The sequence below is a fragment of the Pocillopora verrucosa genome, chromosome 1 (assembly GCF_036669915.1).
Source record: "Pocillopora verrucosa isolate sample1 chromosome 1, ASM3666991v2, whole genome shotgun sequence".
Classification (NCBI taxonomy): domain Eukaryota; kingdom Metazoa; phylum Cnidaria; class Anthozoa; order Scleractinia; family Pocilloporidae; genus Pocillopora; species Pocillopora verrucosa.
This window is the reverse complement of record NC_089312.1, coordinates 7761739-7787828: the sequence shown is the minus strand read 5'-3', so window position 1 is coordinate 7787828 and position 26090 is coordinate 7761739. Positions and strand designations below refer to the sequence as shown.

General features: G+C 35.9%; 2 protein-coding genes across 12 annotated transcripts; one reads left to right on the top strand and one right to left on the bottom strand.

Annotated features, from left to right (window-relative positions):
* Window positions 1-907: 907 nt before the first annotated feature.
* Window positions 908-14430, bottom strand: LOC131785955 (gamma-aminobutyric acid receptor subunit beta-2-like). 8 transcript variants are annotated; one of them, XM_059102914.2, is made up of 9 exons: window positions 14303-14430; window positions 13908-14176; window positions 5085-5174; window positions 4458-4632; window positions 3890-4107; window positions 3408-3490; window positions 3011-3148; window positions 1914-2299; window positions 908-1371 (listed from the first exon to the last, which is right to left on the bottom strand). In XM_059102914.2, exons 3-9 carry the CDS (start codon window positions 5159-5161, stop codon window positions 1096-1098), a joined length of 1353 nt encoding a protein of 450 aa, XP_058958897.2. In that variant the 5' UTR covers window positions 5162-5174; window positions 13908-14176; window positions 14303-14430; the 3' UTR covers window positions 908-1095. The 8 variants fall into 8 exon arrangements, with proteins under 8 accessions (XP_058958897.2, XP_058958896.2, XP_066019735.1 ...); XM_059102913.2 differs by having other exon boundaries at window positions 14282-14413; XM_066163638.1 differs by lacking the exons at window positions 13908-14176; window positions 14303-14430 and adding exons at window positions 7901-7989; window positions 8499-8720.
* Window positions 10703-25564, top strand: LOC131785956 (gamma-aminobutyric acid receptor subunit alpha-3). 4 transcript variants are annotated; one of them, XM_066163658.1, is made up of 11 exons: window positions 10703-10770; window positions 11496-11566; window positions 18912-19023; window positions 20588-20694; window positions 20968-21035; window positions 21145-21362; window positions 21460-21542; window positions 21702-21839; window positions 22113-22327; window positions 22790-22948; window positions 23554-25564. In XM_066163658.1, the coding sequence occupies exons 3-11, from the start codon at window positions 18944-18946 to the stop codon at window positions 23830-23832; spliced, it is 1347 nt and encodes a 448-aa protein (XP_066019755.1). In that variant the 5' UTR covers window positions 10703-10770; window positions 11496-11566; window positions 18912-18943; the 3' UTR covers window positions 23833-25564. The 4 variants fall into 4 exon arrangements, with proteins under 4 accessions (XP_066019755.1, XP_066019760.1, XP_058958902.2 ...); XM_066163663.1 differs by lacking the exon at window positions 10703-10770 and adding an exon at window positions 10875-10895; XM_059102919.2 differs by lacking the exon at window positions 10703-10770 and adding an exon at window positions 11232-11394.
* The last annotated feature ends 526 nt before the right edge of the window (window positions 25565-26090 follow it).

The window sequence follows — 26090 nt, the reverse complement described above, 5'->3', positions numbered from 1 at the left end:
CAATTTTTATTAATGTCATGTTTTTTCTTTGTTAACATGATAAGAATTCGTGCGCTTTTCTTCAACTGAGCATACTGTAATAATTATATCAGGAAGATGCCATCTATTTATCATGAATACATATCTTGATTAATGATTCATCTTATAAAGAGTAGAAAGTCTGGGATAGATTTTGAAATTGTTTATAAAAGGGTTAAAAAGGCAGGAACAATAATGTCAATTCCTTTACTCGAGGAGATGATTTGGTATTTTATCTTTGCTCTTTTTAAGCTTATCCAGAACATCGTGAACTAAGTGAAACCCCTTTCATCATCTTTTTTCCAGGATGACAATCTACGCCATACGTAGAGAGTCTTTTTATCAGCAATGAACTTTTCGGGTACTTGTTTATCATTTAAAGATACGTTTGTAACCGATGATTATTCAAAAAAGAGCTCAGGAGGTAGGATCTATAAAATTAATTGCTTTTCTTGAGAAAACCAATTTTCTTTTACATTGAATGAAAAAAATTGGATTCCTTGAGCTAGCCCTACATCATAAATTATCAGTCCAGGCCCCCTACATCAAAATTGCCTTTTTCTATCAATCCCCCAATATTCTTCTATAAACCATATCAGATTCTCCGTGTTAGACACCAAGTTTAAAATAGGACACTCATCACACGAAAAGAAACTCTGTTCCTCGCTTTTAAGAGTTCTAATTATCTTATCAATTGTAGTGGAAAGAAAGGTAGGCGAGCGGATTGGCTAATATCAGTATGATAACTATTCTGATTCCCAATAGAAACCTTTGCCAGGGTGACCAGGGATTTGCTTCGGAATCCAGATAGGAATCTAAGTTATTCTCAAGAGTGTTTTACCCTAAATTCGTGCTTTTCGAAACTGCATCGTAAAACCTCGTTTTTCAAAATCGGCATTGTTTTAATCGGTTGGTTTTTGTGCTTTGTACGTCAAAGTGGGCCGATTCTGATACAGAAGGAATTATCGACTTTTATCTCATATCTACAGTTGTTCAAAAATGAATGGAAAGAAATTTCTTCAAATTTTATAGATAAATATCGTTGAAGACTCCACCGTAACTTTCTTGTTGAATTCTCTAGTCCAACACATGTCCCTTGGAGTCGCTCTCCTCCCTGAGCGCACTGTAGTATATGGTGTACGCGACGAGAAATGTGACGTACAAAGTTGGGAAGAGAAATCTTGACAATCGGTCGATCCAGTGCGCCTTAGTTTTTGTTGCTACTGGCGGCGTTAAGGGAAGTTGCTGTTTTGGTTGTGGCTTCAGCTTGATATTTCCCTTGTTATTCCTGATTCTACAAACTCCTTCATCCATCACTTGCACAATCAGATCAACACTTCCCTTGCTGTGTGCCTACAAAGAAAAGAAATCTCTCTTTACACTTTGATCACCGGGATTTTTGGTCATTGGGATAATCACAACCAGGAAATGTAGTGTCAGCTTATATAGAGTGATACTTAAAGCGCTATGATTAGATTATATGAGGAAAAATAAAACATTTGACGGTCAGAAATACATCGACATGACCAAGCTTTGAAAGCCTTCAAGACTAGCTCAAGAGTTTCCTTCTACTATTCTTTTAATCCCTTTATAAGGAAATTTTTTCCAGCCACCTAATTGATAGATAGAGCTCATTAGAGACCAAAAAAGCCCACAAATTACTTCAACAAAGCAGTCCACGTTGGACAGTCTGGGAGTAAAATTACAAAATATTTGAAACTTCCGACAGCCTGATCTTACGTCACGAATGATAATAGGAATCCTCTGTACATTTGCCAAAATGAGGGCAATTGCAAATTATTCAGCCGTGCCGTAACCATTCAATAGAGAGATAAGAGAAAATAATCGTTTTTAAATGATTGAAGTTGAGGATAATCTTTTCCTCCACCACTTACTTCACATTCCATCGCAATTTCCTTTTTGTCTCCTCTTTTGTCCTTCTTGAACCAGGAAGGTGGAGAAAACACTGGACTGGTGTTGAGGACGATGATGAATTCGATTAAGGCGGCGAAGATGAAGCCAAAAGAGGTCAGCAAGAAATAATCAACGGCTTTCATGTAGCTGACCTTAGGCATGTCTCTGTTAACGTTGCCTTTGAGTAGAATGGAGGTTAAAATAGTGGTGATACTCAGAGCCACTCTGGCAGGAACAGCTGAAGGGGAGATGAAGAAGCAACACCACGACAAAACAACCAGGACTACTGCTGGGACAAATATGGCAGAAACAAAGCTCTCTGTGCGCCGTCGAAATGAAAACACCGCCTTGAGACTTGCGAAGGAACCTAAGAATGTTTGGAGGAAATAGAGTCGTTTGATACGCACTCGGGCTTCGCTACAATTCTCTAAAATTGGTGCATTTTTTCGTTTGGTCGTTAGTCTGTTAGCTAGCATTATTTGGCACAGTGAAGAGAGCCAAACTTAATTACTTAAGCCTCGCTCTCCTATTCAAAGTACGTTTTTTTTATCTCCTCATGTCGTTCTCCTCAGGGAACTCGTTGGTGAAATAAACGTTCCAAAGAATAGTTGTTAAACTTGAATTTCTACTTTTCAATTTCTCAAGCGCAAATCAACGTTTTATCTCAAATTTTGCGAATTGGATCACTCCTCGGTCCAGTTCTGAGGATGATCCTATATTTATGTCTTGAAAAGCCCCCTTATCTGTATCATTTTTCGTCCAGTTATGTAAAAGATGTTGTAAGAAAGAATTTGTGAAAGATAAAGTACGGTTAGTCTCACCTTGTTGCCTCGAGTATTATTTATACTATTTAAAAATTACATTAGCCTCAAAATAAAACGAAAAAGAAAACTCTGTACAACGAAGAAAAAGTACAGGAAGAAAGTTTCTAGAGAAACCTCATTATTACACTGGTTTGATACCGAGTGAAGCTCGTTGCTTTTGTTCGTACAGATATGAGAATTACGGCCATTCCACTAAGTAATACCGTCCACTAAATTTTGCTCATGATTTTATCCGCTTTATTTTTAAAACTCACCTTTACTGTTCGTCTGCGACTTGGTGTAAGTTTTAACATCAGTCAGATCAAACTGAGCCATTTCCTTCGACACTATCTCTACACTTTGTTTATCTCCTCCCTTCCAGCGGTAATCAACGTCTGCTGTCGTATACGCATCTAGAATGAGACGAAATAAAAAAAAAGTGAAAAAAATTACAGTGGACCTTGGCACAGTCCAGTTGATCTGTACGGTTTCGATTCGTATCAGAAGAACTGTAGGACGAATTTCCACATATAACAATTGTCATAAAGAGAGAAATGGCTCGGGAATCCGCACTAGCATGCAGGAAGTTGCATGTGTTCCAAAATTACTTCGGATTTTGTGGTTTTTTAACAAAAAATCTTGTCTTTGGTTGCTGTGCCGTTGAATACTTACAGCTTTCTATGATAAGAGGACAATACTGAGTGTCCATTGGGTAAAGGTGCAAATCCATATCACATTGAGCTGTTAGTGTTATCCTGGGAGAACAATAACAGAAATGGTCTCAAATAACAATGTTGATCCTTCTGCTCTAAGGAGCGACCCAAAAGTACTTTCTCCTTAAAAAATCAGTACAAGTTTATGTAAAAGAGAACTGAGGGGAAAAGAAACGTATTGACATGGGGACATCATTCGATTAAACTTCAAACTTAGGGGCTAAAATAAAAGTTAATGAAGAGGTTTGGCAGATAGAGCGGGAGTTGAAAGAGTGTATTTAGATCTTGCGATTAAAATTGAGGCGGACATAGAATGAACTTTTTCAAGACTGATATGAAGTAGTTTTGAATCTTTCACTAAGAAAAAGATGCAGAATCGTCAGATCATCGTTGCTGCGAGTTGGAATTATTTTTCTTTTGTTTTTATTAGTGCAAATTTACCTTGTGCTGTAATAAATCTCCCCATCGGGCGATATTTTCACTCTCATATTCTCTCGGGTGACGAAATGATATTTAGCATCTTTTACATTCCAGAAGTACGTATCTGGAGTCCAGAAAAGCTTTGTGGGATCCGCTGCCATATTGAACGGTTTGCTATAATTATTCTTAAACCTTGGATCATGCCACCATTGTCGCATAAAAATATCCATCGAGTACTCCTAAAAGACAAAGAACGTACACTTCACTTTTCAATCAAGACTTTTTGGGAGCAAGATTTTCTTATTCCCATAAATCATGCTTTTGTTGTATCGAAAAAGCATAAATTGTTCCTTGATTTAAATCAGGAGTGGCTGATGTCATGGTTAGTTACCTGGGGATTTAGTCGCTTTTAGCTTCCTCGGCTTAGGTTTACTTGTTTACTCGGTAAAATGGTGATCAGTTTTCTTCACCTACAGGAATACGTTATATTATAAACTTAACTTAAATGCACGATCTTTGGATCTGCTGTTATGTAATTTAGGCCCTTAAGTCAAAATATGCGAACCTAGTGAGGATAATACAGGCATACCATATTAGCTTCCTTGATTTCTCCAAAGGATATGACTTTAAATTCTATCTTCACGATGACGGGAGGTCCCCCTGCATTTGGCCTGACTTTCTTGTCATAACCGGTTAGACTACGGTTTATCGAGCGCGACAAGTTATAAGCTTCAATCATGCTACTTCTCACTTCGCTTGTAATTCTGAAATCAATAAAAAATAATTTTTCAGGAACATTCTTACCTACGAAGGTAACAATTTATTACACCTGGTCTCAGTGAACCTGATAAAGGACCAAATCCTCTGAGAACTTTAATAATATTTTCCGTTAGCACTGTAGCAAATTTTATAATCCCAAATAGCCTCTAGGAAAGTGTTCTTGTACATTCTGATGATAAATAACTATTTGTTGCGTACATTTCCGTGTTAAGAGAATCAATATTCATTATGCTAATATGCTTAAACTTATTCTTTTAAATAATTGAGTTTGGTATTTTTCATAAGCCTACAGTGTACTATTTAGCTGCTAAACTAATTTTGAGGCGGTGTGGTACTCTGCAAGCATATTTATCTTTGTGATAAAAGCTAATAGAAAACTATTTTATTTTCAAAAACGAGAATTATAGGACGAGGTAGATTCATCCTTAAGACTTACTCTTTACCAAGCCCGTAAGCAACAAGACTGAGGCACATCAGAAGAGCTGCAGCTATTCGAAGACATGAGGTTGCCATCACAGATATGTCACTGCAATGAGTAGAAAGATGTGAACAACCTTTTCTATCAAGCAAATTGTTTGCGTTCGAAATTTCGTTTGTTCAAGTTATATATTAGTTAACTACCTATTTTGATTACTTTGAAACTTTTCTCATTAGTTTGAAACTCTTAAAAATATTCTTCAGATGGATGAAATGTATTTTCTCGTGTGTAAGCCATTTTTTAACCTTTGTCTTGGCTACGGAGGCAGCTAATGAGCCACTTCGTATGATAGCGTCCCAAATTTTTTCTTTTTGTATTCTGTGGTATTGGGACGAGGGAAACAACTTTTAAGTTTCTTCTTATTTTTCTTCATATAATCCTGAAATTACTTCTAATACTTACATAATTGATTGAACCAGAAAATCAGTCAAGATTTACGGTAACTGTAACAGCAAAGCTTTCCTCATCCATGATTTCTCGGACTAAAAACTATCGATGAATGGGGTATTTTCGTCGTTTCTTCTAATTCTAAATGTTGCCAATTATCAAGGTGAGTATATCCCCTGGAGATATATTTACGTTTTTGTATTTATCTGGAAATTTCCACCTGCTTTTAACCCGCAGCAACGCGGATGGGGTATCTGTGGTCTCCCTTTGAAAACAACTTCCTTTCTTTAACACTTTTGTTGATAATATTGCTTTGTATTAGATAAGGTATGGTTATAATCGAGCGTTTGGGTGCTGCAGTAATAAATTTAAAATTTATTTTGCTAATGTTATCTTTATTTCTGTCTATGGATATCTTGATAAGAGATAAAACAAAATCGCGGCTACAGGTTTTGAATACGATGCGGGTTTGCGGGATATCAAACAATAACTGTGAGCTTCAGTGTTATTGTTTGGCAATCATACTAAATGTTTCGTGCACGTCTTGAAAGCGTCTGCTGCGTCTTTTGCTAAAAAAATTGATTTAACGCCAAAAAAAAAAACATCTAAAGGCAATTTTAATGACAAGACAAGAACTAACGTGGGGCGAAAAGGTAACATCGATTTCACGCTGAAAGACAGTGAAGATGAAATATGAAATCAAAGTTCAGTTCAGTTCCAAAAACTCATTTCATTTGTTTACAACTCTTTATCAGGCTGGCAACCGTGCTCAGTGCCCGCACAATCCACTATACATTCCAAAACGAAAATAATAGAAAATGACATATCTATCTAAGATTGTTTCTTTCGAATTGAGCACAAAATTACCTCTGTTCTTGATTATATCAGCTAACTTTACAACTTGTGCATTTTTTGCTTTTAATTTACTTATATAACACAAGATGAGCCGTTCCATCATTTTTTCATCACAACCTCATCTCAAAAGTGTCCTACATTTGCATCTCCACATCCCCAGCCACACCATGCTGATAAGGCCTAATATGGCCGAAAGAAACGGTTGTCTCTGGCTGCGAACTTGGTGCCTTACGTTGTATATCTCACTCTTTTAAATAGCGGCGTTGAAATACCACCAGCGTTGTGGCGTTTCTGTGCATTTTATGGCTCGTCATCATCATCATTTTGTACCTTTTACTTTGGAATAGCTCATGGAGATCTATTTGTTTGGAAGTTTTTAATGATACTAAAAATAAATCCTCTTTGTTTCTCTATTTTCAATCCTTTTTTAACTTCTAACGCACTCTTTAATAGCTTAATATATATTCTGCGTGAAACTATCTCTAAAATGTAAACCACTTCATCAAAGAAGGGAATTCAATCGATTGACATAAAACAAACACAATAAATTCAACATTGAGATTTTTCTTCATATATGCAAATTACAATTGTAAGGAAATCTGTTTTCTAGCAAACACAAACCGATTAAATAACTGAAAACACGCTTTAATGTCACATTATGTTCCTGTTGTAAACTGATGACAAATTATTTTTATCTAAATCAAGAAGAAAATAATGCTCAACGCAATGAGGTATACTCATTCCGCGAGATTAGCATTTCTGTGCAAAAAGTCTGATACCCAACAGAGACGAAAAAGTTCCAGAAAAATGGATATTTTGAAATTAAAACACTGAAAGTTAGTAGCAAACCTAAGAGTCTTTTAATCGGTGCGTAAATACCTTGACGAAGTCTTAGGCAGATAGAGATGTACCTTATATTCTCAATGCAAGGTTTGCCTCTAATAAAAATAAGCGTTTTTGGCATAGAAGGTATCCGCAAAATATATTTTGTCTATTTTTAACCTGTCTATTTAAATACGTGTAATGGTTCGGCCACATATATATATGTATAATTCAAGCGGTTTTTAACTTGCCTCAGAAGTTAGAATATAGTTACTTCTATGTTGGCTAAGCACTGAGGAAACTTAAACGAAGAAATCAAGCAAGTATTTGGCCGCGTGCGTTCAGCAATCGCTATGTGGCCCTTGGTTATCTCGGTCGCGAGAAAACATGTCAGTAGTCGTTTGCACCTACATTGCAGATAAATGAAGCAAAATCTACCAAACCATTTAATAGATTTTTAAGAGGATACCGTCATTATTTTCAGTTCTATGTAGAGCCAACTCGCTTATGTTGTTGAATATTCTATCAAATACCGGCTGATTGAAAACAGATTTTAATCAAAGGCGTTGGATTTTTTATTGATAGTGATGAGAACCGACGACGAAAAACATTATATCTAAGGTAATACCCTAAATTAATATTGTAGCTTGAAGTTTTGAGATGCGTCTTATATCGTAAACGAACAAAGCAATTATTCATGAAATCCTTACCTCGGTTTCAAGCGCTCAGAGATTTCCTTTTGTAAACCAAAATCTCGCTTCAGTCCGCTTGTGCCAGTCTTCACCGTTTCAAACCATTACTATACAGTTGGACATGATTAACTAATTTCATTTTACCCGAGGAACAGTTTGAGAAGAGCTGTTTGTTGATAAATCTCGTAGAACACTATTAAGCTGGAAGCATCGATAGTGTAGTCTCAGGAGACAGTGAATAATTTATGCGATTCGATAATCGACTCAGCCTACATGATACAAATTCCCCTGTCACCTGCAGCTGCTACCGAGTAATACCAATTGGTCTGATATCAAAAATTATTTGTTGGCACAGTGTTATTAAAGTAGAGGGAATGATCCGCAACTTTTTGAGATTATTCAAGTAGCATGAAATAAACTAATTTCTGAAGATTAAAAAGTTTAGTTCACCCATCGTGGCGTTAAACTTTAGAATACTTGTTCCTCAGATGAAGAATGTTTGTCAGCACGGCGTTATCGAAGCAAATAGAAAATGCTTTTTGCAGTTCTTTTAAATATGTTAAGAACGAGAAAATAAATCAATTTCAGAAGATAGAGAATGTTTAAGCTCACCCACCGTGGTGTTAAACCTTAGGACTTTAGTTTCTCAACGATTTCCATTGCTACTGAAGCAATCATTGTTGGTTTCGAACAAACTGGCATGAAATCCATGTATTCATGAAAATTCTCTCGAAAAATTTCTCATTTGTTTAGACGTTGATCGAGCTCAGAGTTTTACTCGAAAAATGCACAAAATTAAACGACGCAGCGCCATGTGGCTAAAGAGTCTCACGTCATTGTACACACAACGAAACCAAATATATATCAACGTAATCGCATGCAAATGAGGTTCGCGCACAAAGTCAAGTTTAGTCGGTGCGATCAGGCCTAAATTCTTCAACCGAAAAGATTGATATTACTCTCTTTAAAATTTAAGGAGGTATTTTTCATTAGTTCTCACAAATAAATGTAACAATTTTGCTTACATATGAAGTCAGTTAGGAAGTAAGTCCGTTTTTGAAGAAAAAGAAACGGCGCGGAAATCAATTTTAAGATAATTTATTGTTTTCCACACTTTTTCAGTACATAATTTCTGATTAAAAACTGCAGAATAATTTACAACCTAATTTATATAGAGGAGAAGAAACATTTTCATGTTTTCTTGAATCACTCTGACATTGTGAAAATTGTGAATCGAGTTCAGGTTTTTTTTCCAAATATAAAAATAATATTGTTAAATTTCCAATGCCCTCATCAGTCTTTGTTTCAGTTCAAACCTTACGGCAGTCTACCAGTTCTTAATTGTTATAGATCACTTCTTAGCCAAACTGCAATTCAGAAACAGGAGACATGCAGAAAATACGTCGTTTGATTTTGCATAATCGTGTCTCTTATAGACTGAAATTTCGGGTTAATCAGAAAAATGAAATGCAAACCAATTACATAATAAGCCAAAACAATTTAAATTTTAGAGCAATTATTTTGCGGGTCATATATTACAAAATTCCTGGTATTTTGAGATTAATCAGCCGAATCATATCAAAAATAAACAACTTTCTGAAATTCAAAAAAAAAAAGGAAAAAAAATCAAAACTTAAAGGACGTTCAGAGTGAGGAATTTGTAAATATTTCTGGTATTAACAGTAGTTTTATGCATTTTGTGTTCAGCTACGTAAGAAATGGTTTGTTGCCTAGCGACGCTTTTTTAGTGTTTTATTTCCAAAAACATGTAGATTTGGAATTCCATTTTTTCAACCTCTGTGTTATCACCAAATATGTATTTTATAGTTTATATTCTTATCATGCATCAAAATTTTTTTGTCCAAATATTCCTTGGAAAGATACCTTCCAAAGTCAAATAAACGATTTTCACATCAACGACGTAGATAATCGATCTTAAGAAAACGCCAGAAATCATTTTTGTTATTAGCAATCATCTAGCTTGTAAATCATGTTTTAGATAATAATCAATTTATCTCGCTAATAAAAGTATGCCATAACAAACTGTTTTGAATTTTCAGCTTACCTTCGGAGAATTTGAATTGAGCTACATGTAGAGGTCGGCTGTACTTAAAATTTAAAGACGAATGCAAAACAAAATTTGGTTTCTTTGGTTACTACTCATAATTTTTGGTCAGGTTCATTTGGTGACCAGTAGATATTGAACACTAATTTTTTATGACCCTGTGTCGGACAACAAGTGTTAAGTATTATCAATCATTAAATGGTCACGGTACCAAAAGAGGCCATTCTGCTCTAAAACATACTATTAAGAGAGAAGTTTTTGTTGAAGAAGCTGTTTTAATTTGTTTGCGAAGAAGAGAATGCATATTAAATTGCCTGTAAAAACAATTTCTAAATTTCAACTTTTTTTGCGGTTTTGTGCTTGTTTTCAACGCACCTGATAAAGGGTTATGTCGAATGAGTTATCTGATCATTGTGTAGGCGTTCTTTATCGTTAGCGTTCAAAGACTTATCTCCGCAAAGGTGAGTAATTCAATCACTCCTTTCACTGACTCCCATCCTGAAGTGATCTCTTTTTTAGTGCTGTGAGCAATGAACCAATCCAAGCTAATCACGGCAAGATTTGAACTTTGGTTAAATATTTACAGCGATGAAATATTTCTTTTTAAACCGAAACAAAACCACTAAAGGAGATAATTTTTCAAATAGTTTGTTTACGTTTAAGTAGAGTGCCTTTAGATCCGCGACAAGATGCTGACGTCGTTTAGCCGATGGCAAACCTGTAAATTTATCGCCTCTTGCTGTGTGTCAAATTAAACCGTATAGCACCTCATTCAATATTTAGTAATACAGAATGCGTTTTAATTTCTTTGGGTCATCATGAAGTAAGTATTTGACACCTTATTTCTTCACTTTACTTGCTCGAGAGAACAATATTTAGTAAGATCACTGTCCTTTTTAAAGTAACTCTATGTGGCACTTCTTATTCATCAGGGGTCCGACAACAGATGTAAGTTATCTTCACTTGTACATTATATTTATTTCAAGGTCTTAAATTCATAAAAAAACCATAATATCAACTTGACACTCTAACATCAAAAACTTCACTATTTTGGTTTTTAATATAAGCAATCAATTTTGTACGAAACTCTTGGACCAAATTCTTTATTAAATGATGTCAATGATATGCTCAGACTGGGAATTTGACCGAGCGGAATTTTCTGAATCGATCTAACACGTGACAGGTGGTCTGATTTCAAAAGCTTTTTGTTTGTTGCGATCTGTTTTTAAACTCCGAGATCTGAATGCGGATAATCAGAGTAACAATAATGAATAACGAGACAAAAGATCGGTCATAATCAACTGGCTTTGTCGTGTGTGTATTACCAGCGTGAGACAGTAGCCTTAGCTTTGAACAAACCGAAGTGTTCTTTCTTCCACGTTTGTGTTTTTACCTCTGAACCATTTTTTTAAGCCTTTGTATTAGAAGGTGGAAATCGGAAGAAGGGGTAAATGTTTTAGGGTAGAGTAAGTGGGGATGGAAATTTATAATCCCCTTTCATAAGCATTTCCAGAATCTTTGTTGACTTGACGTGTTTTCTTCTCTTAGGGACGACAGTGCATCGTACTCAACAAGATTCCTTTGCTCAGACGAGACATTGAGCCTTTAGGGAAAATCAGGTATATTAAAATATCACTTTTTTCAGTTTTTCTCGTGAAGTAATAAAATAATTTTCTTTTCCATGAAGCTAGCCATGTGAGACAAAAACAAAGTTTTAAACGGTTTCTTTATCCTTAATTTCTAATCAATTTAATTACATTTTCAAAAAAAGCAAAACAGCGCAGTAAATAACCATTTGGATAATTCCAAATGTGTCGAAGTAGTGGAACCAGTAAGGAAAAAGATATCATTTTTGCACTTGCTATTGTATGGAAAAAGCAAAATATCTTAGCACACTTTACGAGGAAGCTTTTCCTGTCTGCGATTACCTCATCGTTGAAAAGTGAACGAGAGAAGGTGAAGTATTTGATTGCCTCCGGTTCATGGTGATCACATCAACTTGTGTTTTGTTAGAACAAACCTCAATCCGTGATTTGAGACATTTAGGGGTAGTGACAATTCTGTGCGGTATTGGGTCAAGCTTAAGCACTATGGCGCCTCAATTCATTAACATAAAGGACTTTAGATTTGGAATTATTTTCAACTTTTGAGTCTAGCCGTCGGATAACTTAACATGTTTGTCGTGCTTGTGTTTGATAGACCCTCAAAACGTTGTGGGTGGGTCGACCCGTTTGAAACACCTGCCTTAGGAGATCTTAGCCAAATTCTTCATGGGGGTAACAGATGAAAGTTTATCGACCACGGACCAGGAATTGATTTGAAGTTAATGGGAGTGATAATTCAGAAACAATTGATTTTTGTAAAAGCTTTCAAATTTATTGCATAATTATCTTAGGACCAACAAACCATACGCAGAAAGTAAATTTAAACTTTTGACCTTTTAAAGATAGGTGAGAGATCACGTTCAACAACACTTTACAGGATTAGGAAAAATATAAACCAGGACAATTTATGAAAATCTCTCAACTGAACATACATTTAATTACGATGTAAACCAAGTTAGAAGAATTTTATGAATTTAGCATGAACAATTTCAATTTCAGAAGCCTAACGAATAGTTTCTTATTTTCCATCGCGAGTAATTTATGCAACTCATTTCAAAAGGATTTTTTTATTTATCTTCAAGGCCACTACTTGCTACACAGTCACCTTTGACCACTTTATTGGTATAATTTTTGAGTGGCTATCTTATTGTAGTTTGTCGCAAAAATGTTGGGAAAAATCAAAAAAGTTGTTTTCAGAACTTTTCATTAATGGGCTATAGAACCACGAACACTTTAAATTGTTGAGTTTTGTTTCATTTTGGTACCTGTGCTGTTAAAGGACTAATGTTACAAAAATGGTGAAGTGTCTTTTTTTGGTTTTCTTAGCTAAGAGAGAGTCTGCCTTGCTCCTAAATTTAGATTCAGAAGAGCATTGGGTCACAAAACAGCTTCAGTTTTTAAAAACTATCTTGCAAAGTGATTGGAAAAGATTGATGGCTGTCGTCGTCCACGCCCATTTTTAAAAACAATTTCCTTGCCTTCGTCGAAGCGTAGCCAACTTTCCCTTAGAGGAAAGACAGCGACCTTCCAACCACGCAAATGTTTCATATATAAGATAACAACCTAACCAATCCGATTTTTTGGATATTTTAGATTTAACCAAGTTTAAAGTTTCGAAAATTTTCGCGGTATTCTTTGTAGTTACTGAATCGATCATAGCTCTAGATTTCACTGAACTACAAAATTTAACAAACATACGTGGCTAGTTAGGCAAGAATGAGTTAGGAGCAAAGTAAAGTAAAAACTAGAATACCAGGTGTTAGAAGTAAAGCCAAACTTTATAGGCAGTTAGAAACAATTACACAGCAATCTACGAGTTATGACTTTTGCAAAGATTTGAACTTGCTAGGTAAAAAAATTCCACATCACCTTTTCAATTTAAAAACTTAGAATTAAAGCAGTCAAAACAATTAATTATTCTTTGATTTTCATCCACTGCAAAATGTTATTTTTGTGTGGTTTCTGTGGCCGTTGTACAAACTTTCTTCTTTCTTTATCTCTACTTATGGACATTATTTACTGGCTCTGCTGTATCCAATCATACTCTCAAGTCAGTTGAACCTTAAAAAAGGGAGATGCTTACAGCTTTCACAAACACGCTGATATCGACTCAGAACAAGGAGTGGTTAATATTTTGCTTTGTAATAAGGGAGACGAAAAATTAACTGTATTTCTCCCTGGTTGAGTTTTGAACTGAGAATTTTATTTCTTATTTAACTTCTAAATAAATTTAAAATGTCGCATCGAAGAAAGATTAATGCGAAAAAAAAATGGAAAAAATTTCATGTGATCAGATAAGAATTCCTCATAAAAGAATACTTGACATCAAAAACTATGTTTACTTACTATTTCTCACCTGAATTTAGAGTGCAAGATCTTCCTCTTACGTATTCTTCAAGACGTCAAACCGTTGCTCAAAAAGGAAGCTCTAACTTTGTTGTTGTTCTGAATCCAGCTGGCGTTTTTTCGGCACAGCCGTTGTTTTACGGTAACATACATTCAACCTAGGACCACAATACCGCAACTCACTCGCAAAACGTAAACTTAAGACATCCCGCTTCAGTCTCTGCTGCAGAAGGGTAAAGGTGAACTTGGATTGTTATTCGGCCGTCGGCCACAGTATAACTGTAAAGTGTAACGAGGAAGTTTTAAGAATTAAACCAGAGATAATTTTCGACTTATCTTAATGGAATCTACTCAGAAAGTTGCGATGAAACGATATTGATTTACATCTTCGCTCAGGTCTCAAACCTTTCAGACGGTATGCGGTTTTCACCAAGTAGATGACGGTTATATCAGATCAGAAAAACATTTTCGTAAAATATCCATCAAACCAACTGGGATATTTAGTTAGAGGCCTTATGTTGTCGGGTTCTGGTTATACGGCTTAATTTTCATATTTTTTGTCAAAGTTTCCCTTGCTCTCAATAGGGGAGCCCCTTTTTGGTCATCATACGATAATAGTCTCTGCATGCCGTCTTGTTTGGTGGTTTCATTTAATTCACAAATCGTTTCTAACATCCCAGAGCGGTAAATTATTTATTTTCCAAAATATCCTTGTGGAACAATGTTCCAATTTCGCGTTGAAATCAGAGCATCACGCAGTTTAAAATCTGAACCTTGATTCTAATCAACCAAGAGGGTCAAGTCTATCCTTAAAATATCTATCAAACCGATTGCAACCGGATGTTTCGTCGACACGTTGTACATTTAATATTGAAGTACATGTCTAAATGTTTTGATTCGCCGTTCGTACTGATTAGAAGTAACTTAATTTTACCGAGAATAGATGAAAAAGAAAATTCTGTTGCACTGTGGGGCGAGACAGCATTTTGGAAAGATTACACGCTTATCAGTTTCAAAATTGACGCATCTCCTAGAGTCTCTGTATAACTTTATCACTCATATTAGTCATTATTGCAATGCTAGAAAAACTCCTTATAAATTTAGTTGCGGAAATATCCTTTAATTCTTTCTTACTGAAAGTATTTCATAGGAATTATCATCCCTAATAAAAACCTTCCAGTTCATTCCAAGAAGCCGTCCGCAACGACGTGAGAGCTCTTAATTTATGCTAATTCTTCACCGCGAAAGTTTCGGCCGCTGTCCAAGTTGTATAATTAACGGTGTGCTCGAACACTCTCTGTAGTTTCCGTAAACTCAAAGCTGTTTGTAATGCGCGCAGTTAAATGCAACAATGATACTACATGAAAACTGTCAATTTCAGATCGCCTAAGGGTTGAATCTAATTGATGTAATTTCAAGAAATGCTTTTCGCATAAAAATCAGCGTCTACACGCAAACTCGCAGCATTGGTGAGTATTGTTTGATATCTTTTGTGGTATTTGTAGAGAAACATTCTTTATTCTATTTAATCCACGAAATCAATATCACAATAACATGGAACATTTTGTAAATGCAAGTCAGAGTTTATGCTAGGTTTTAAGTCAGTCGTCATAAGGTAGATGTGCCGTTTGAAATTGCTTTTACTGGGTTTTTTCTAAGCCTTTTTCACTTCAGTGTACCTAATTATGTAGTTAGGGTAGAGCTCTACTGTCGCATTGGATTAGGATAACGTGACTAAACAACTCTTCGGGAATAGTGTCGTTAAGCTTCTTTACTTAAATGTTTATCCAAATAAAGCTAGACTATCCTCGTAGCAGTTTGCATTTTGTGCAGTGTATTCGAATTCACCTTACGTGATTAATATTTTAAAACAATTCAAAAGGCTTTTAAAAGAAAGTCACTCGTGCCGTGTTGTTGTTATGCTTGGGAAGACCAGTCTCTATGAAGTAATCTATTCTTGAGTATTCGACAGATCTTCTCCTATAGAATCTAAGTTATTCTTTTACGATTTCTCATGCAAGAGAGAGCTTTTGTTGCTAGCTCATGGAAATAACATTTTGCTCTCGAAACAATAATTAAAGTAAAGCTTTAGGCGATATTATTCCTAACTCGAGCTGGAATGGAAAAGGTTGTGTTTGCTGAGAATTTAGTCCACATAAATAATGCACATTTTAAAGCGGATGTGACTGAACGGTTATTTGGTGAACCAGTTACGAAAAAGAATAGGAAGTGGCTGACAAAAAAGGATTCCCTTGTGGCAAACAGCCTTCCATTGTCTCTTTCTGCCAGATACCTTGAGTCTATCATTAATTTTTGTAAAGAATTCCACAGGGTTCCTAATCCCACCTGCCAAAAGAAATGTTCAGTTTTTGTCATATAATATCGGTTTGAAATGATGAAATATAATTTTCTCTGCCTTAACGACAGGTTGCATTTAATGTGTTTTTGAAAAAGGTTGGTTAAAATTAGGTAATGGTACTTCTTTAAGAAATACACTTCTGTGCTTGTCTGGTGTATTTTACTATGATAATTGCAAAAATAACGTAATTTGTTTGGTAAAATTCTAGAATCATTCTTCAAATAACAAACATCATCTTTTTTGCTGCCACTCTACCGGTTTTCGGAAATCACCATGCATTACAGTCCGTGCAGCTCTGGTTGATTGGAAATCTTTTAGGAAGTGTCGCCAACAAAGAAAAAAAAAATTAGCCAATTGAGGACCACCTTACTGCTGGTCACATACATGTTAAAATGGGAAAACAATGTTTAATTTCCAAAAGCCCTTTCTGTAGAGAGGTTGGGTAATAGCATTATAAAAGTATCAAACGATCTTGCATCTTGAAAACAGTTATAATTCATACAACACATGGCGCTCTCGTTTGCCATTTCCAACTTGAGATTGCGAATTTGCTTATGATTTGAGTGTTTACAACGGATGTTTAGGAGGTAACATTTGTTTTGCCGAACTAGACCCTTCTAACTGCCATAATGTCTGCGGTTAAGGCCTTACATGTTTACAAGCACTGATAACTCAATTTTCTGGTACGATTTTAATTTTTGTTGTCTATAAAATGAGGTTATTTTAAGATTTCGTTGATGTAAGAAATGTTTGGAAAGAACTTAGTAGATACAAGGCTTGAATTATCTAATGAAAGTTCGAAAGCCGGAACTCTCTGTAGTGAAGATGGTTTAAATCTTTAAAAAAAGCTTCATGTCCAAGGCAAAATGCCGAATTTTATCAGTCTTGTATGAGTAGAACGGACTGTAAAGCAGTCAAATAATGTAACTCCCCTGTAACTTGGATCTTGTATTGTTTTTCGATCACACTGCCAGAAACCCTTTTGTTTACTCAGATTTGTTAGGAAGATCAGGTTTATTGAGATACCTATACTGTAAATAAAGACCCAACTAGCTTAATAAATAATACCATATGGCATAGGAATATAAGGGTGTTCTACCCAAACCTCTCTGAGCGGCAGGCCAAAGAAAAGCAAAATAATGTTTAAGCTGCGAGAACCGATTTGTATTTTGACTGTTTCACGTGTTTGCATGCTGGAGCCTACTTTACAAACCACTGGATATATCATAGTTATAACTGCACTTTCCAATTGCCTTGTAGAATCGATTTGAATTTTATTTATCGATTTCGAGTCATTTTCTTTTGAGGAATAAAAGCAACTTCGTCTAAGATGTAGTTTAACGTCATTTGTGTTTTCTGGCAAAAACCCGTTTCTTTAACTACAAAAGACGATTGGGTAAAACTGCCTCGACAATTGCTTGAAAACAATTCCAGATGCCTAGAAGACTCGGTATTAAATTTACTTTGTTGAAAAAGCAGATATCCATTGATCCCAACGAATACGAATGAATTGATTTGCAGTCTCATTTAATATAATAGAGAAATGATCACAATGTTAAGAAAGAAAACACTTCCAAGATGTGTTTCTTAGACCATTAACATTTTACGGAAACCTCTGCGAATCAAGACTCGACACGCTAAGCTGGTGAAAATTTAAAGCCTTTAGTTTAACCACCAAATTCATTACATTGAAAAATTCATCAAGTCGTGGTAAGTTTAATTTTTCAGATTTGCAACCACAGCAAAGAAACCCAAATGCAAACTTGAACTCAAATATTGTATTTTGTCAACATTTTCGTTTCACAAAACAGCTTAGCTTTAATCTGAAAAGACAAATCTCGTAAAAGATTCTTCCTTAGATTGGCTTTTTACCAGCAAAGCGATGTTTTAAAAGATCTTCGATCTGCGAGGAAACGAGTTTAAAACTGTATTGGTTCGCTTGCTATTTACTATACTGATTGAGGTAAATCGCTTAGCGCCTTAGGCGTTCGAAACAATGGTTGTGGTGGTGGAAGACACGATTTTCTATCTTCTCTTACGGTGAATAGAAATTACATCTCAATGATACATTACAGATATCGTAGTTATACGCAGTTGGTAAAACGGCCCGGATTTTGTCGTCGTTCCCTACCGTCTAAGTTCGTCAAGGTTTACTGAAAACAGAAAATATGACTCAGGAGGATATTTGCATAATGTGGCAAACAGAAAAGAAGCCAAAACTATCTCGCTGTCGGTCAGACTGTGGTGTCTTTCAAAACATTTGAATCATATGGCTTTGAATGCTATTTTTCGACTAAACAGTATAAAAATTCTGTCCAGTGAGCATTTGGGCAATGTCTTTTGTTGACATTCTAGCTTTAAGAAACCTGTTTACCAAGAAGTATACCGCGATATTTTTTTTTGCAGTCTCTTAGTGGAATTGCTGTGATGATCCGCTGTGTGTGATGACAATTTTCTTTAACGTTTTGTTATCAAAGCAGGAGTAATTTGCATTTAAGGGTTATCAACAATTTTGCCAATTATGCATGGATGCTTTTCGCGGTCATCGTGTAAATAAATCGCCAATTGATTTGCGTAAGAAAAATAAGGTTTTTCTACCGTTTTTCCCTCTATTCTTTCTTAAAACATCCCCGTGTTATTTCTTTATGTTAACAGGTCTTTGAAGTCAGGACTTAACATCGACAAACATGAGGTTTCCGTCGACAATATTATTCTGGATGACTTTAGGAAACGCTGTTTGGAGATTGGCTGAAGCAGAAGAAGAAAAGTAAGATATTATTTCATTCCGTTAAACTTTTTAGACGAGCCCTTACGAAAAGTTATTTTCAAACAGTATTATGTGTAGGAAAATGTTCTGTGTTCCCTGCTGGTATATGATAAGAAAATAACCGACTTATTCGGCCATACGTACTTCGCCATTGGGGATAAGAAGGAAAACATAGAGTTATGATATTTCCTCATATCTGATCTGTAAGGAGTACATTGATTAGCTCTATTGTAAGTAATCATAACCAGTTCCTCTTTTTGCCGACCTCTGCCACAGTTTGCCTTCTCAAGTGCGATGATCTGTTCTTCGTAAATAATATATGTTTGAACGGCATGCAGTATTGTATTGATCTTTTTCAAGCTGATATTTTTGTACAGAAAGCCACTAATATTAACCATAGCAAGTGAACAGCAATGCAAAAAAAAAAAATTTCTGAGCTCCGCCAGTAAAGGGGAAGACAAATAAAAGTTTTAATGAAGATGAGTTCAAGCGGCTCGGAAAAAACCCTTTATTCTCCTCTCTCACATCGCAACAGGGAATCCAGGCCCTACTTTAAATAAACGAGTTGCACTTAATAGGATAGGAAGTGCAGACGTTTTTAGACGCCGATGGCGATCAAAGTCCTCTTACAGCAATAATACGGGAAGTTCCTGTTTTTGCATTTAAAACGAAATAGCACAAACAAAAGATACCTGACATGTCCCTGGAAAAGAAAATTTGAACTTCCTGTTACCCTCCTCCTCTCAAAAACATCGTCACAGAAATTCAGTTTCATAATATCCTGCCCACCTACGACTTCAGCCCGATGGCAATTCAAATAAAAACGACCGATGCACTAATTAGATGCACCTGATGTCGGCAAAAGATCATTGTCGTGTGCTTACATATGCTGCCATTAAAACAAGATGAAATAGAATAAGTTAGATTCATGTAAAATGAAATAGTATAACAAAATCAGTTGAAAAAAAAATGGAATTGGCATCACCCTTAAAACTTATTTAGATCCAAGAACATTTTATCTCTGCCCTTAACTCTACTCTGTGCTGTGATTTAAATTTCAAAGATGTTGTAAAATTTACCATCTGAATGAGCAAAATAATAATTTGATAGATAAATAGATAGATCCATGAATGATTAAAGGCAAAGTTTTTGAGGAGCCTTTATTCTTTGTCAAGGGCTCTTATGAGAAATAAATGAATTAAATGATTTTCCGACCTGTTGATGCAACCACAGGCGTCCCAAGCTCACGTGGTGATGCTACCAAATGAGGCATTGATCCTCAAAGGTAAACTTAATTTGACGGAATTACCGAAGAGAAAACGAAGCTTGAAAAAACTGTGGCCTCGATGGAACACCAATAACGTTTACCTTGTCATCATTATGTGTCCAGGTGTTCGAAATACATCTAAGCATGGATTGAATTCAGACTTCTCTTTATATAATTTCGTAATTGCATTGCCCCTGAGAGGAAAAATTTTTAATTCATTTTTTTTTACATTTACATATTGAAAGCGACCTTGAGGAGCAACGCATGTTTATGATTTTTTCGCGTTTTCCATGATAGGTCCCTTAAATATTATGAAAAGTCGATGGAAGAGGCCTTACAGCTTGCCAACAAGATAAATGCTGCTTTAGCTGTGCATGACAAGAAGGTTCGACCAAACGCTGGAGGTGAGAAGATAAATCAGGAGACATGTTAATCTTTAAACGAAAATCACTGATCAAATAGATAAGAAAAAAAACCCTTCAAACTAGACAGAAGTCGGGGATGCTTCCATAAGCTGTAGTGATTTTTTCCTCCAATCCCGATAAGGTAATGGATGGGCTTATTGATTCAGATGAATAACTCTTAAATTGTAAGACATAGTAATAGATGTTTCTCCATTATACTTTACTGCACACTTAGACTTTCACTGAGCCACATGGACTAATTCTCTCTCTCAGGTCCTCCTGTAATGGTTGATGTAGAATTCAAGATCATTTCGATTGGTGAGATTAAAGAGGCTAGCATGGTAAGAGATAAATCTACTATAGGATGGAAAGGTTTTTGATATCAAAAGAGTGAATTAAGAATTTAGAATATGTAAATTGACGAATAATTTATTTTATCCCCTCTGAAAGGAATACACAATGGATATCTTCTTTCGTCAATGGTGGGTTGATCCAAGGCTGGCGCACAATTTCAGCACTCCATTCAACATGGCAGGGGACGCTACCAAGTTGATTTGGACACCAGATACATTTTTTTGGAATGTAAAAGCTGCCAAATACCACAAAGTAACAAGGGAGAACATGAGAATCAAAATCCACGGCGATGGAAAAGTGTATTTCAGCACGAGGTAAGACTAAGTTCCGGGCTCAAACAAGTTTCCCAAGAAGGTTATTGGTTTTTTAATATTTCAATGCTAAAGCTGTTTTTCCCTGTTTTGAATGCAGGATTACCTTTACGGCTCAGTGTGATATGAATCTTCGCTTGTATCCAATGGATATTCAAGTTTGTCCATTGACCATTGAAAGCTGTGAGTAGGATGTTTCAATCTCTAACGACCAGGATGACTTCATCAGTTGCTTTTAATGAATTCTGATTCTCTTAAGAGAAGTGACTGCAATTAAGAACCCGATTGTCGAATAGATGTTGATACACCAATTGTTACTCACCTTTCACTATTCATCACTAGATGCACATACCACAGCTGATGTTGATTATCGATGGAAAGGAGGAAAGTCACAGGGTGTTGAAATCGTCTCTAAAGAAATGGCCCAGTTTGAGTTTGTTGGTGCGAAAACCTCAACCAAAGCAAACACCAATAGTAAAGGTAAGATAGGAAAAGCTAAATATTTTGCGAAATATCGTTGAACCATGAAAATAATCCACATGAAAATTAACATTCTTGTCTTTACGATGAAACTGAGTATTTTGATTTTAGCAGTGATATTTTTTGTTCAAAAACCGGAGGCAAATCCGATGTATTACATTCCTTTCCTCTTCAAACTTGAAATGCATTTAAAATATTTTGAGACTACTCCATAGTAAAATAAGAGAGGAGAGTTATTGATTCATTGAAAACTGTGCTATCCTTTGTTTTAAGGTTCTTTTGCCAGCCTGCGGGCATTTTTCACATTCAAGCGTCGCGTGTCGTACTTCATCACAGCGACCTACATGCCTGCTATGGTCCTTGTGATCCTCAGCTGGTGTTGCTTCTGGATCACCCGCGCTGCTGTACCAGCCCGAGTCACCCTCTCCATAACAACAATTTTAACCACCATACTACTCTACGGTTCGGTCAATTCTAATATGCCTAAGGTAGTTATTCAGTTATCAGACAAGTGAATGAATTTGCATCTTCAGCCTAATGAACGTCGAGGGCGTTAAGCTGTGCCATTGTATTTTAAATACTATCGAATTCAGTATCTTTTTGAAAGTCCTCTTGTTGGAATCAGAAATAGTTTTTGTTGTTAACAAGGAAGGATGTGGTTTGGATGGTAATCTTGGGTCTGATTTATGAAGGTTAGGCTTGTCGCTGTCTCACCATAGCTCGGATTCTTTTTCTTCTTTTTCTGGATTATTCCGTTTCTCTTTCCCAAAAATAATTCAAAGTGTCAAATTCTAGTTCAACCTTGCTTCAAACAAGCGTTAAAAGCTTTTCAGCTCTTAAGCTCTTCAGTGAGTGAAAAAGCTACTTTATTTTGTGCTTGACAGAAAAATAAAAAACTCTGATGCATACTTCGATAATTTGTTCCAAATTTTATTCCAATTTTTCAACAGGTGAGCTACAGTAAAGCCATTGACTACTTCCTCATGACATCATTGGGATTTATCTTTATGTCACTTCTGGAGTTCATTCTCGTCCTCAACACGGATCCACGCTTCTGGACTCAAAGGCGAAGAGAGCAAAAGGCTGAAAAATTGAAGTCACTTTACAAAGTAATGACTTAAGACAGCTTGTCAATACTGCATTCTGTAAGACATTGTTAAGTGCTCGGAGGCCATCCATAAGGCCGCCTTATTTGCACCTACTTTAGAGACATATGCTTTAGAGAAATTTGCTCTTTTTTCTTAACCCTTTCACCTGTCAGCTGGAAACGAATGGCATGAAGAAGTTTGAAAGATGAACAAAAGGGTAATTGTAATGCTATACGAATCATTAAAAACGTTAAGTGGAAACTGGAAATAACTGTTCGGAAGTCATGGTGACGAGCATAGTCGACGTAAAAGGATTTGAAACCTGTCACAAAGAGGGACTTGTAGGAAAGCATTTGGGATTGTACATACAGCTAATTGACGCGGTTACTGGTATTTTCGATGGATAGCAGTGCCAACCATGGCAAATGGACAACCACAATTCATTTATTATCATTTAGTCTACTTTTGTCAGAGCTTAATGATGCAAAAGCTAAAACATGGCAAAATGCCAAACCTGACGGCGGCGTCGTGCAAACTATTGCTTCTTCATTTCATTTTTACTTGGCAGAAAAGTAACGTAGAAAAGAAAAAATTGGTAATGCAATATCGTTTTATTTATCACTCAGGAAACTCCAGCCGAGACTGTTGTCACGCTCATGGACGGCAAGGCTAAACCAACCGATATTCTTAAGGAAAGCACAGACATGACTCCTCTTAATGGCCCAACCAAAGAACGTGAGAAGGATCCACCAAAGGCACCAGAAGCACCACCAGCTGCCAAGACCCATTGGATCGATTACGTCGCTCGTATTCTTTTCCCCATTGTCTACTTCTCCTTTGTAACCTTCTATTGGATATACTACATTAACCATCCTGAGTCAGCCATGGGTGGAGTTACTGAGTGATCCTCAATCAGTACCTAGTCGGAAGTTGACTTAAAGTTTGTGAGCGTATTATAAACTACATATGGTGTTGTAGCTTTTCTTCTTTCGCTATAGCTCATATTAATTCTTTTAGCTGGACTCCGTCACATGAGAAAAGTGCTTAATAATTTATAAAAAAGCAAAAACCAATAAGAGCTCTCAAAATATTAGTTCTAACTTCTCTTCAGCCTCAAATTGATTACTAAAAGCAATGTGTTAAATACTAAGCTCAAGGTGAATTTTCACGTTGATATGTGTTTGCAAGGGTGGACTAAAATCACTGGAAAAGAGGGTTATTTGAGGGAGTACGGTCATCTTATCGGTGCGTAATTCAGACTCATCTTTGGAGGCAAGTATAAAAGTAGTGGTATGGTCTTTTTTAATAATTTTGGGAAAATTTTGTTTCATAATATGCATATCAAAAGCTGCTTTACGAAGAGGAAATCTGTCTTGCTCTAAGCAATTATCCCAAGAAATTACTTTAGCTGCTCTGTTGTATTTTTTGAGAACTTGAATTCTCCTTGGGGTCGTAGAAACAAAATAAAACAGAAAAGGTCAGCTAAGTCGCGTTTTGTAACTGTTCAGCGCGCGCCCTCCTTATGAATGAACACGCGTTTTATTTTGGTTCAAACATGATTTCGAAATTACGACTTAGAGTTCATAATGATGAATAAATAGCGGAAACGTTTGGTTAGGTGGAATGGGAATACACTTGGCCCTCATCTAGTGAGAGAGCCTGTCAGTAAGACGCCTTACTTTTTTCGATGCAAAATCCTTACGACTAGAGTTTAAGTCAGAATAACGACGGATTAATTTATCAGCTGTTAAAAAAAAATGAGATGTTTATATTAATGGGAGCATAATATTAGAACTAGAACACAACCTATTTCACTTAGCTTATGTAACAGAACACCTACAGTAGTTACATGACGGTTCCGGATTCTAATAATTTGGTAAACTAATTTTTTTCGCGGTCTATCGAAAGGGAAAACAACACCCACACAAAGACAAACAAGAGTGAAAAACTTGTAGATGCAGCGCGGTATGTTTTCCTTACCAGAAAATAATTTATCATTTGATCACAAGCCTCAGAGGTCGCTAACTCATTCCATGGAATGTTCATTTATAGTACAGCAGAATGATGTCCGGTCGATTGCTAATTTAAGAGACAAGAAATACAAATCGAGCATTTATAATTAGTGTAGTGGATGTTTTCACATCTTGTCCTTGTTCTGCAAATAGTACGCGCCACTTTAAAAAACGAGATGGAAAAGGTCAGAGTCTGAGTTAGTGTCAAATTTGGTATTTAATTTAAGTATAATTTATCAAAATGAATCATTTTTAAATATACACGACCGCGATAATATTATTATTAAACGTTAAACGTATTGAATTCGTGGCAATTATTACAGATGTTAAGCTTACAACTTGCAATAAGCGTCATTGTAAAACATTTCAAAACAATTGTTTAATGATTTCAAGAGGAACTTCTAAGGAGAAAAGAAGTCATCTTCGAATTTCCTATTTGGAAAAACTTATTGATCGTTTTAATATTAATGTAAGGACAAAATTCTCACGTTCTTGAACTTTATTAAGAAGACATCGACGTCTGTTCTCTGAAATTGTTAATATGGCAATGTCTTCTTGATAATATGTAAATAAAAAGCTCTTTATTAACAGCTAATAAAAGCTGCGTGACATTTGGTGAATTGAATTGAGAATCTCATTTGAGTGCATCTTATTAAGTACCTAGAAGAAACGACGCAGTTTCATGTTATGTGAATAACGATATTCCTACAGTGTACATGACAAGCATAAATGGGTAAATTTCTGAAGAAACTGTGGTGCTGCGTCGGTGGTAGAGTATAACAAGGTAATTTCGTAAATTGGCCACCGAAAAGAGTTTCAAAGCTCACCTTTCGAGCGTTAGCCCTTTGTAAGAGCGAATATTACGTTATCAACTAAGTCGATAATACCAAATTACCTTGTTATTTGACAAGCAGTCGATGTTTTTTCAGTGGGGATAACCTGCGGTTGAATTCCCTTAACTTTTCATGCGTTTTTCTCGGGATGTAATAAAATCTCCACACACTGAGAAATTGTGGATAAACATCCTGAAAGACCATAAAATCTCGGGGTTATCAAGAAATCCAGATGATCTGGAATAAAATAAAACAAGCGTAGGATGACGCACTAGGAATGCAGAGTAGTAATGCCACAGTGTGCATTGGGAAGCCCCC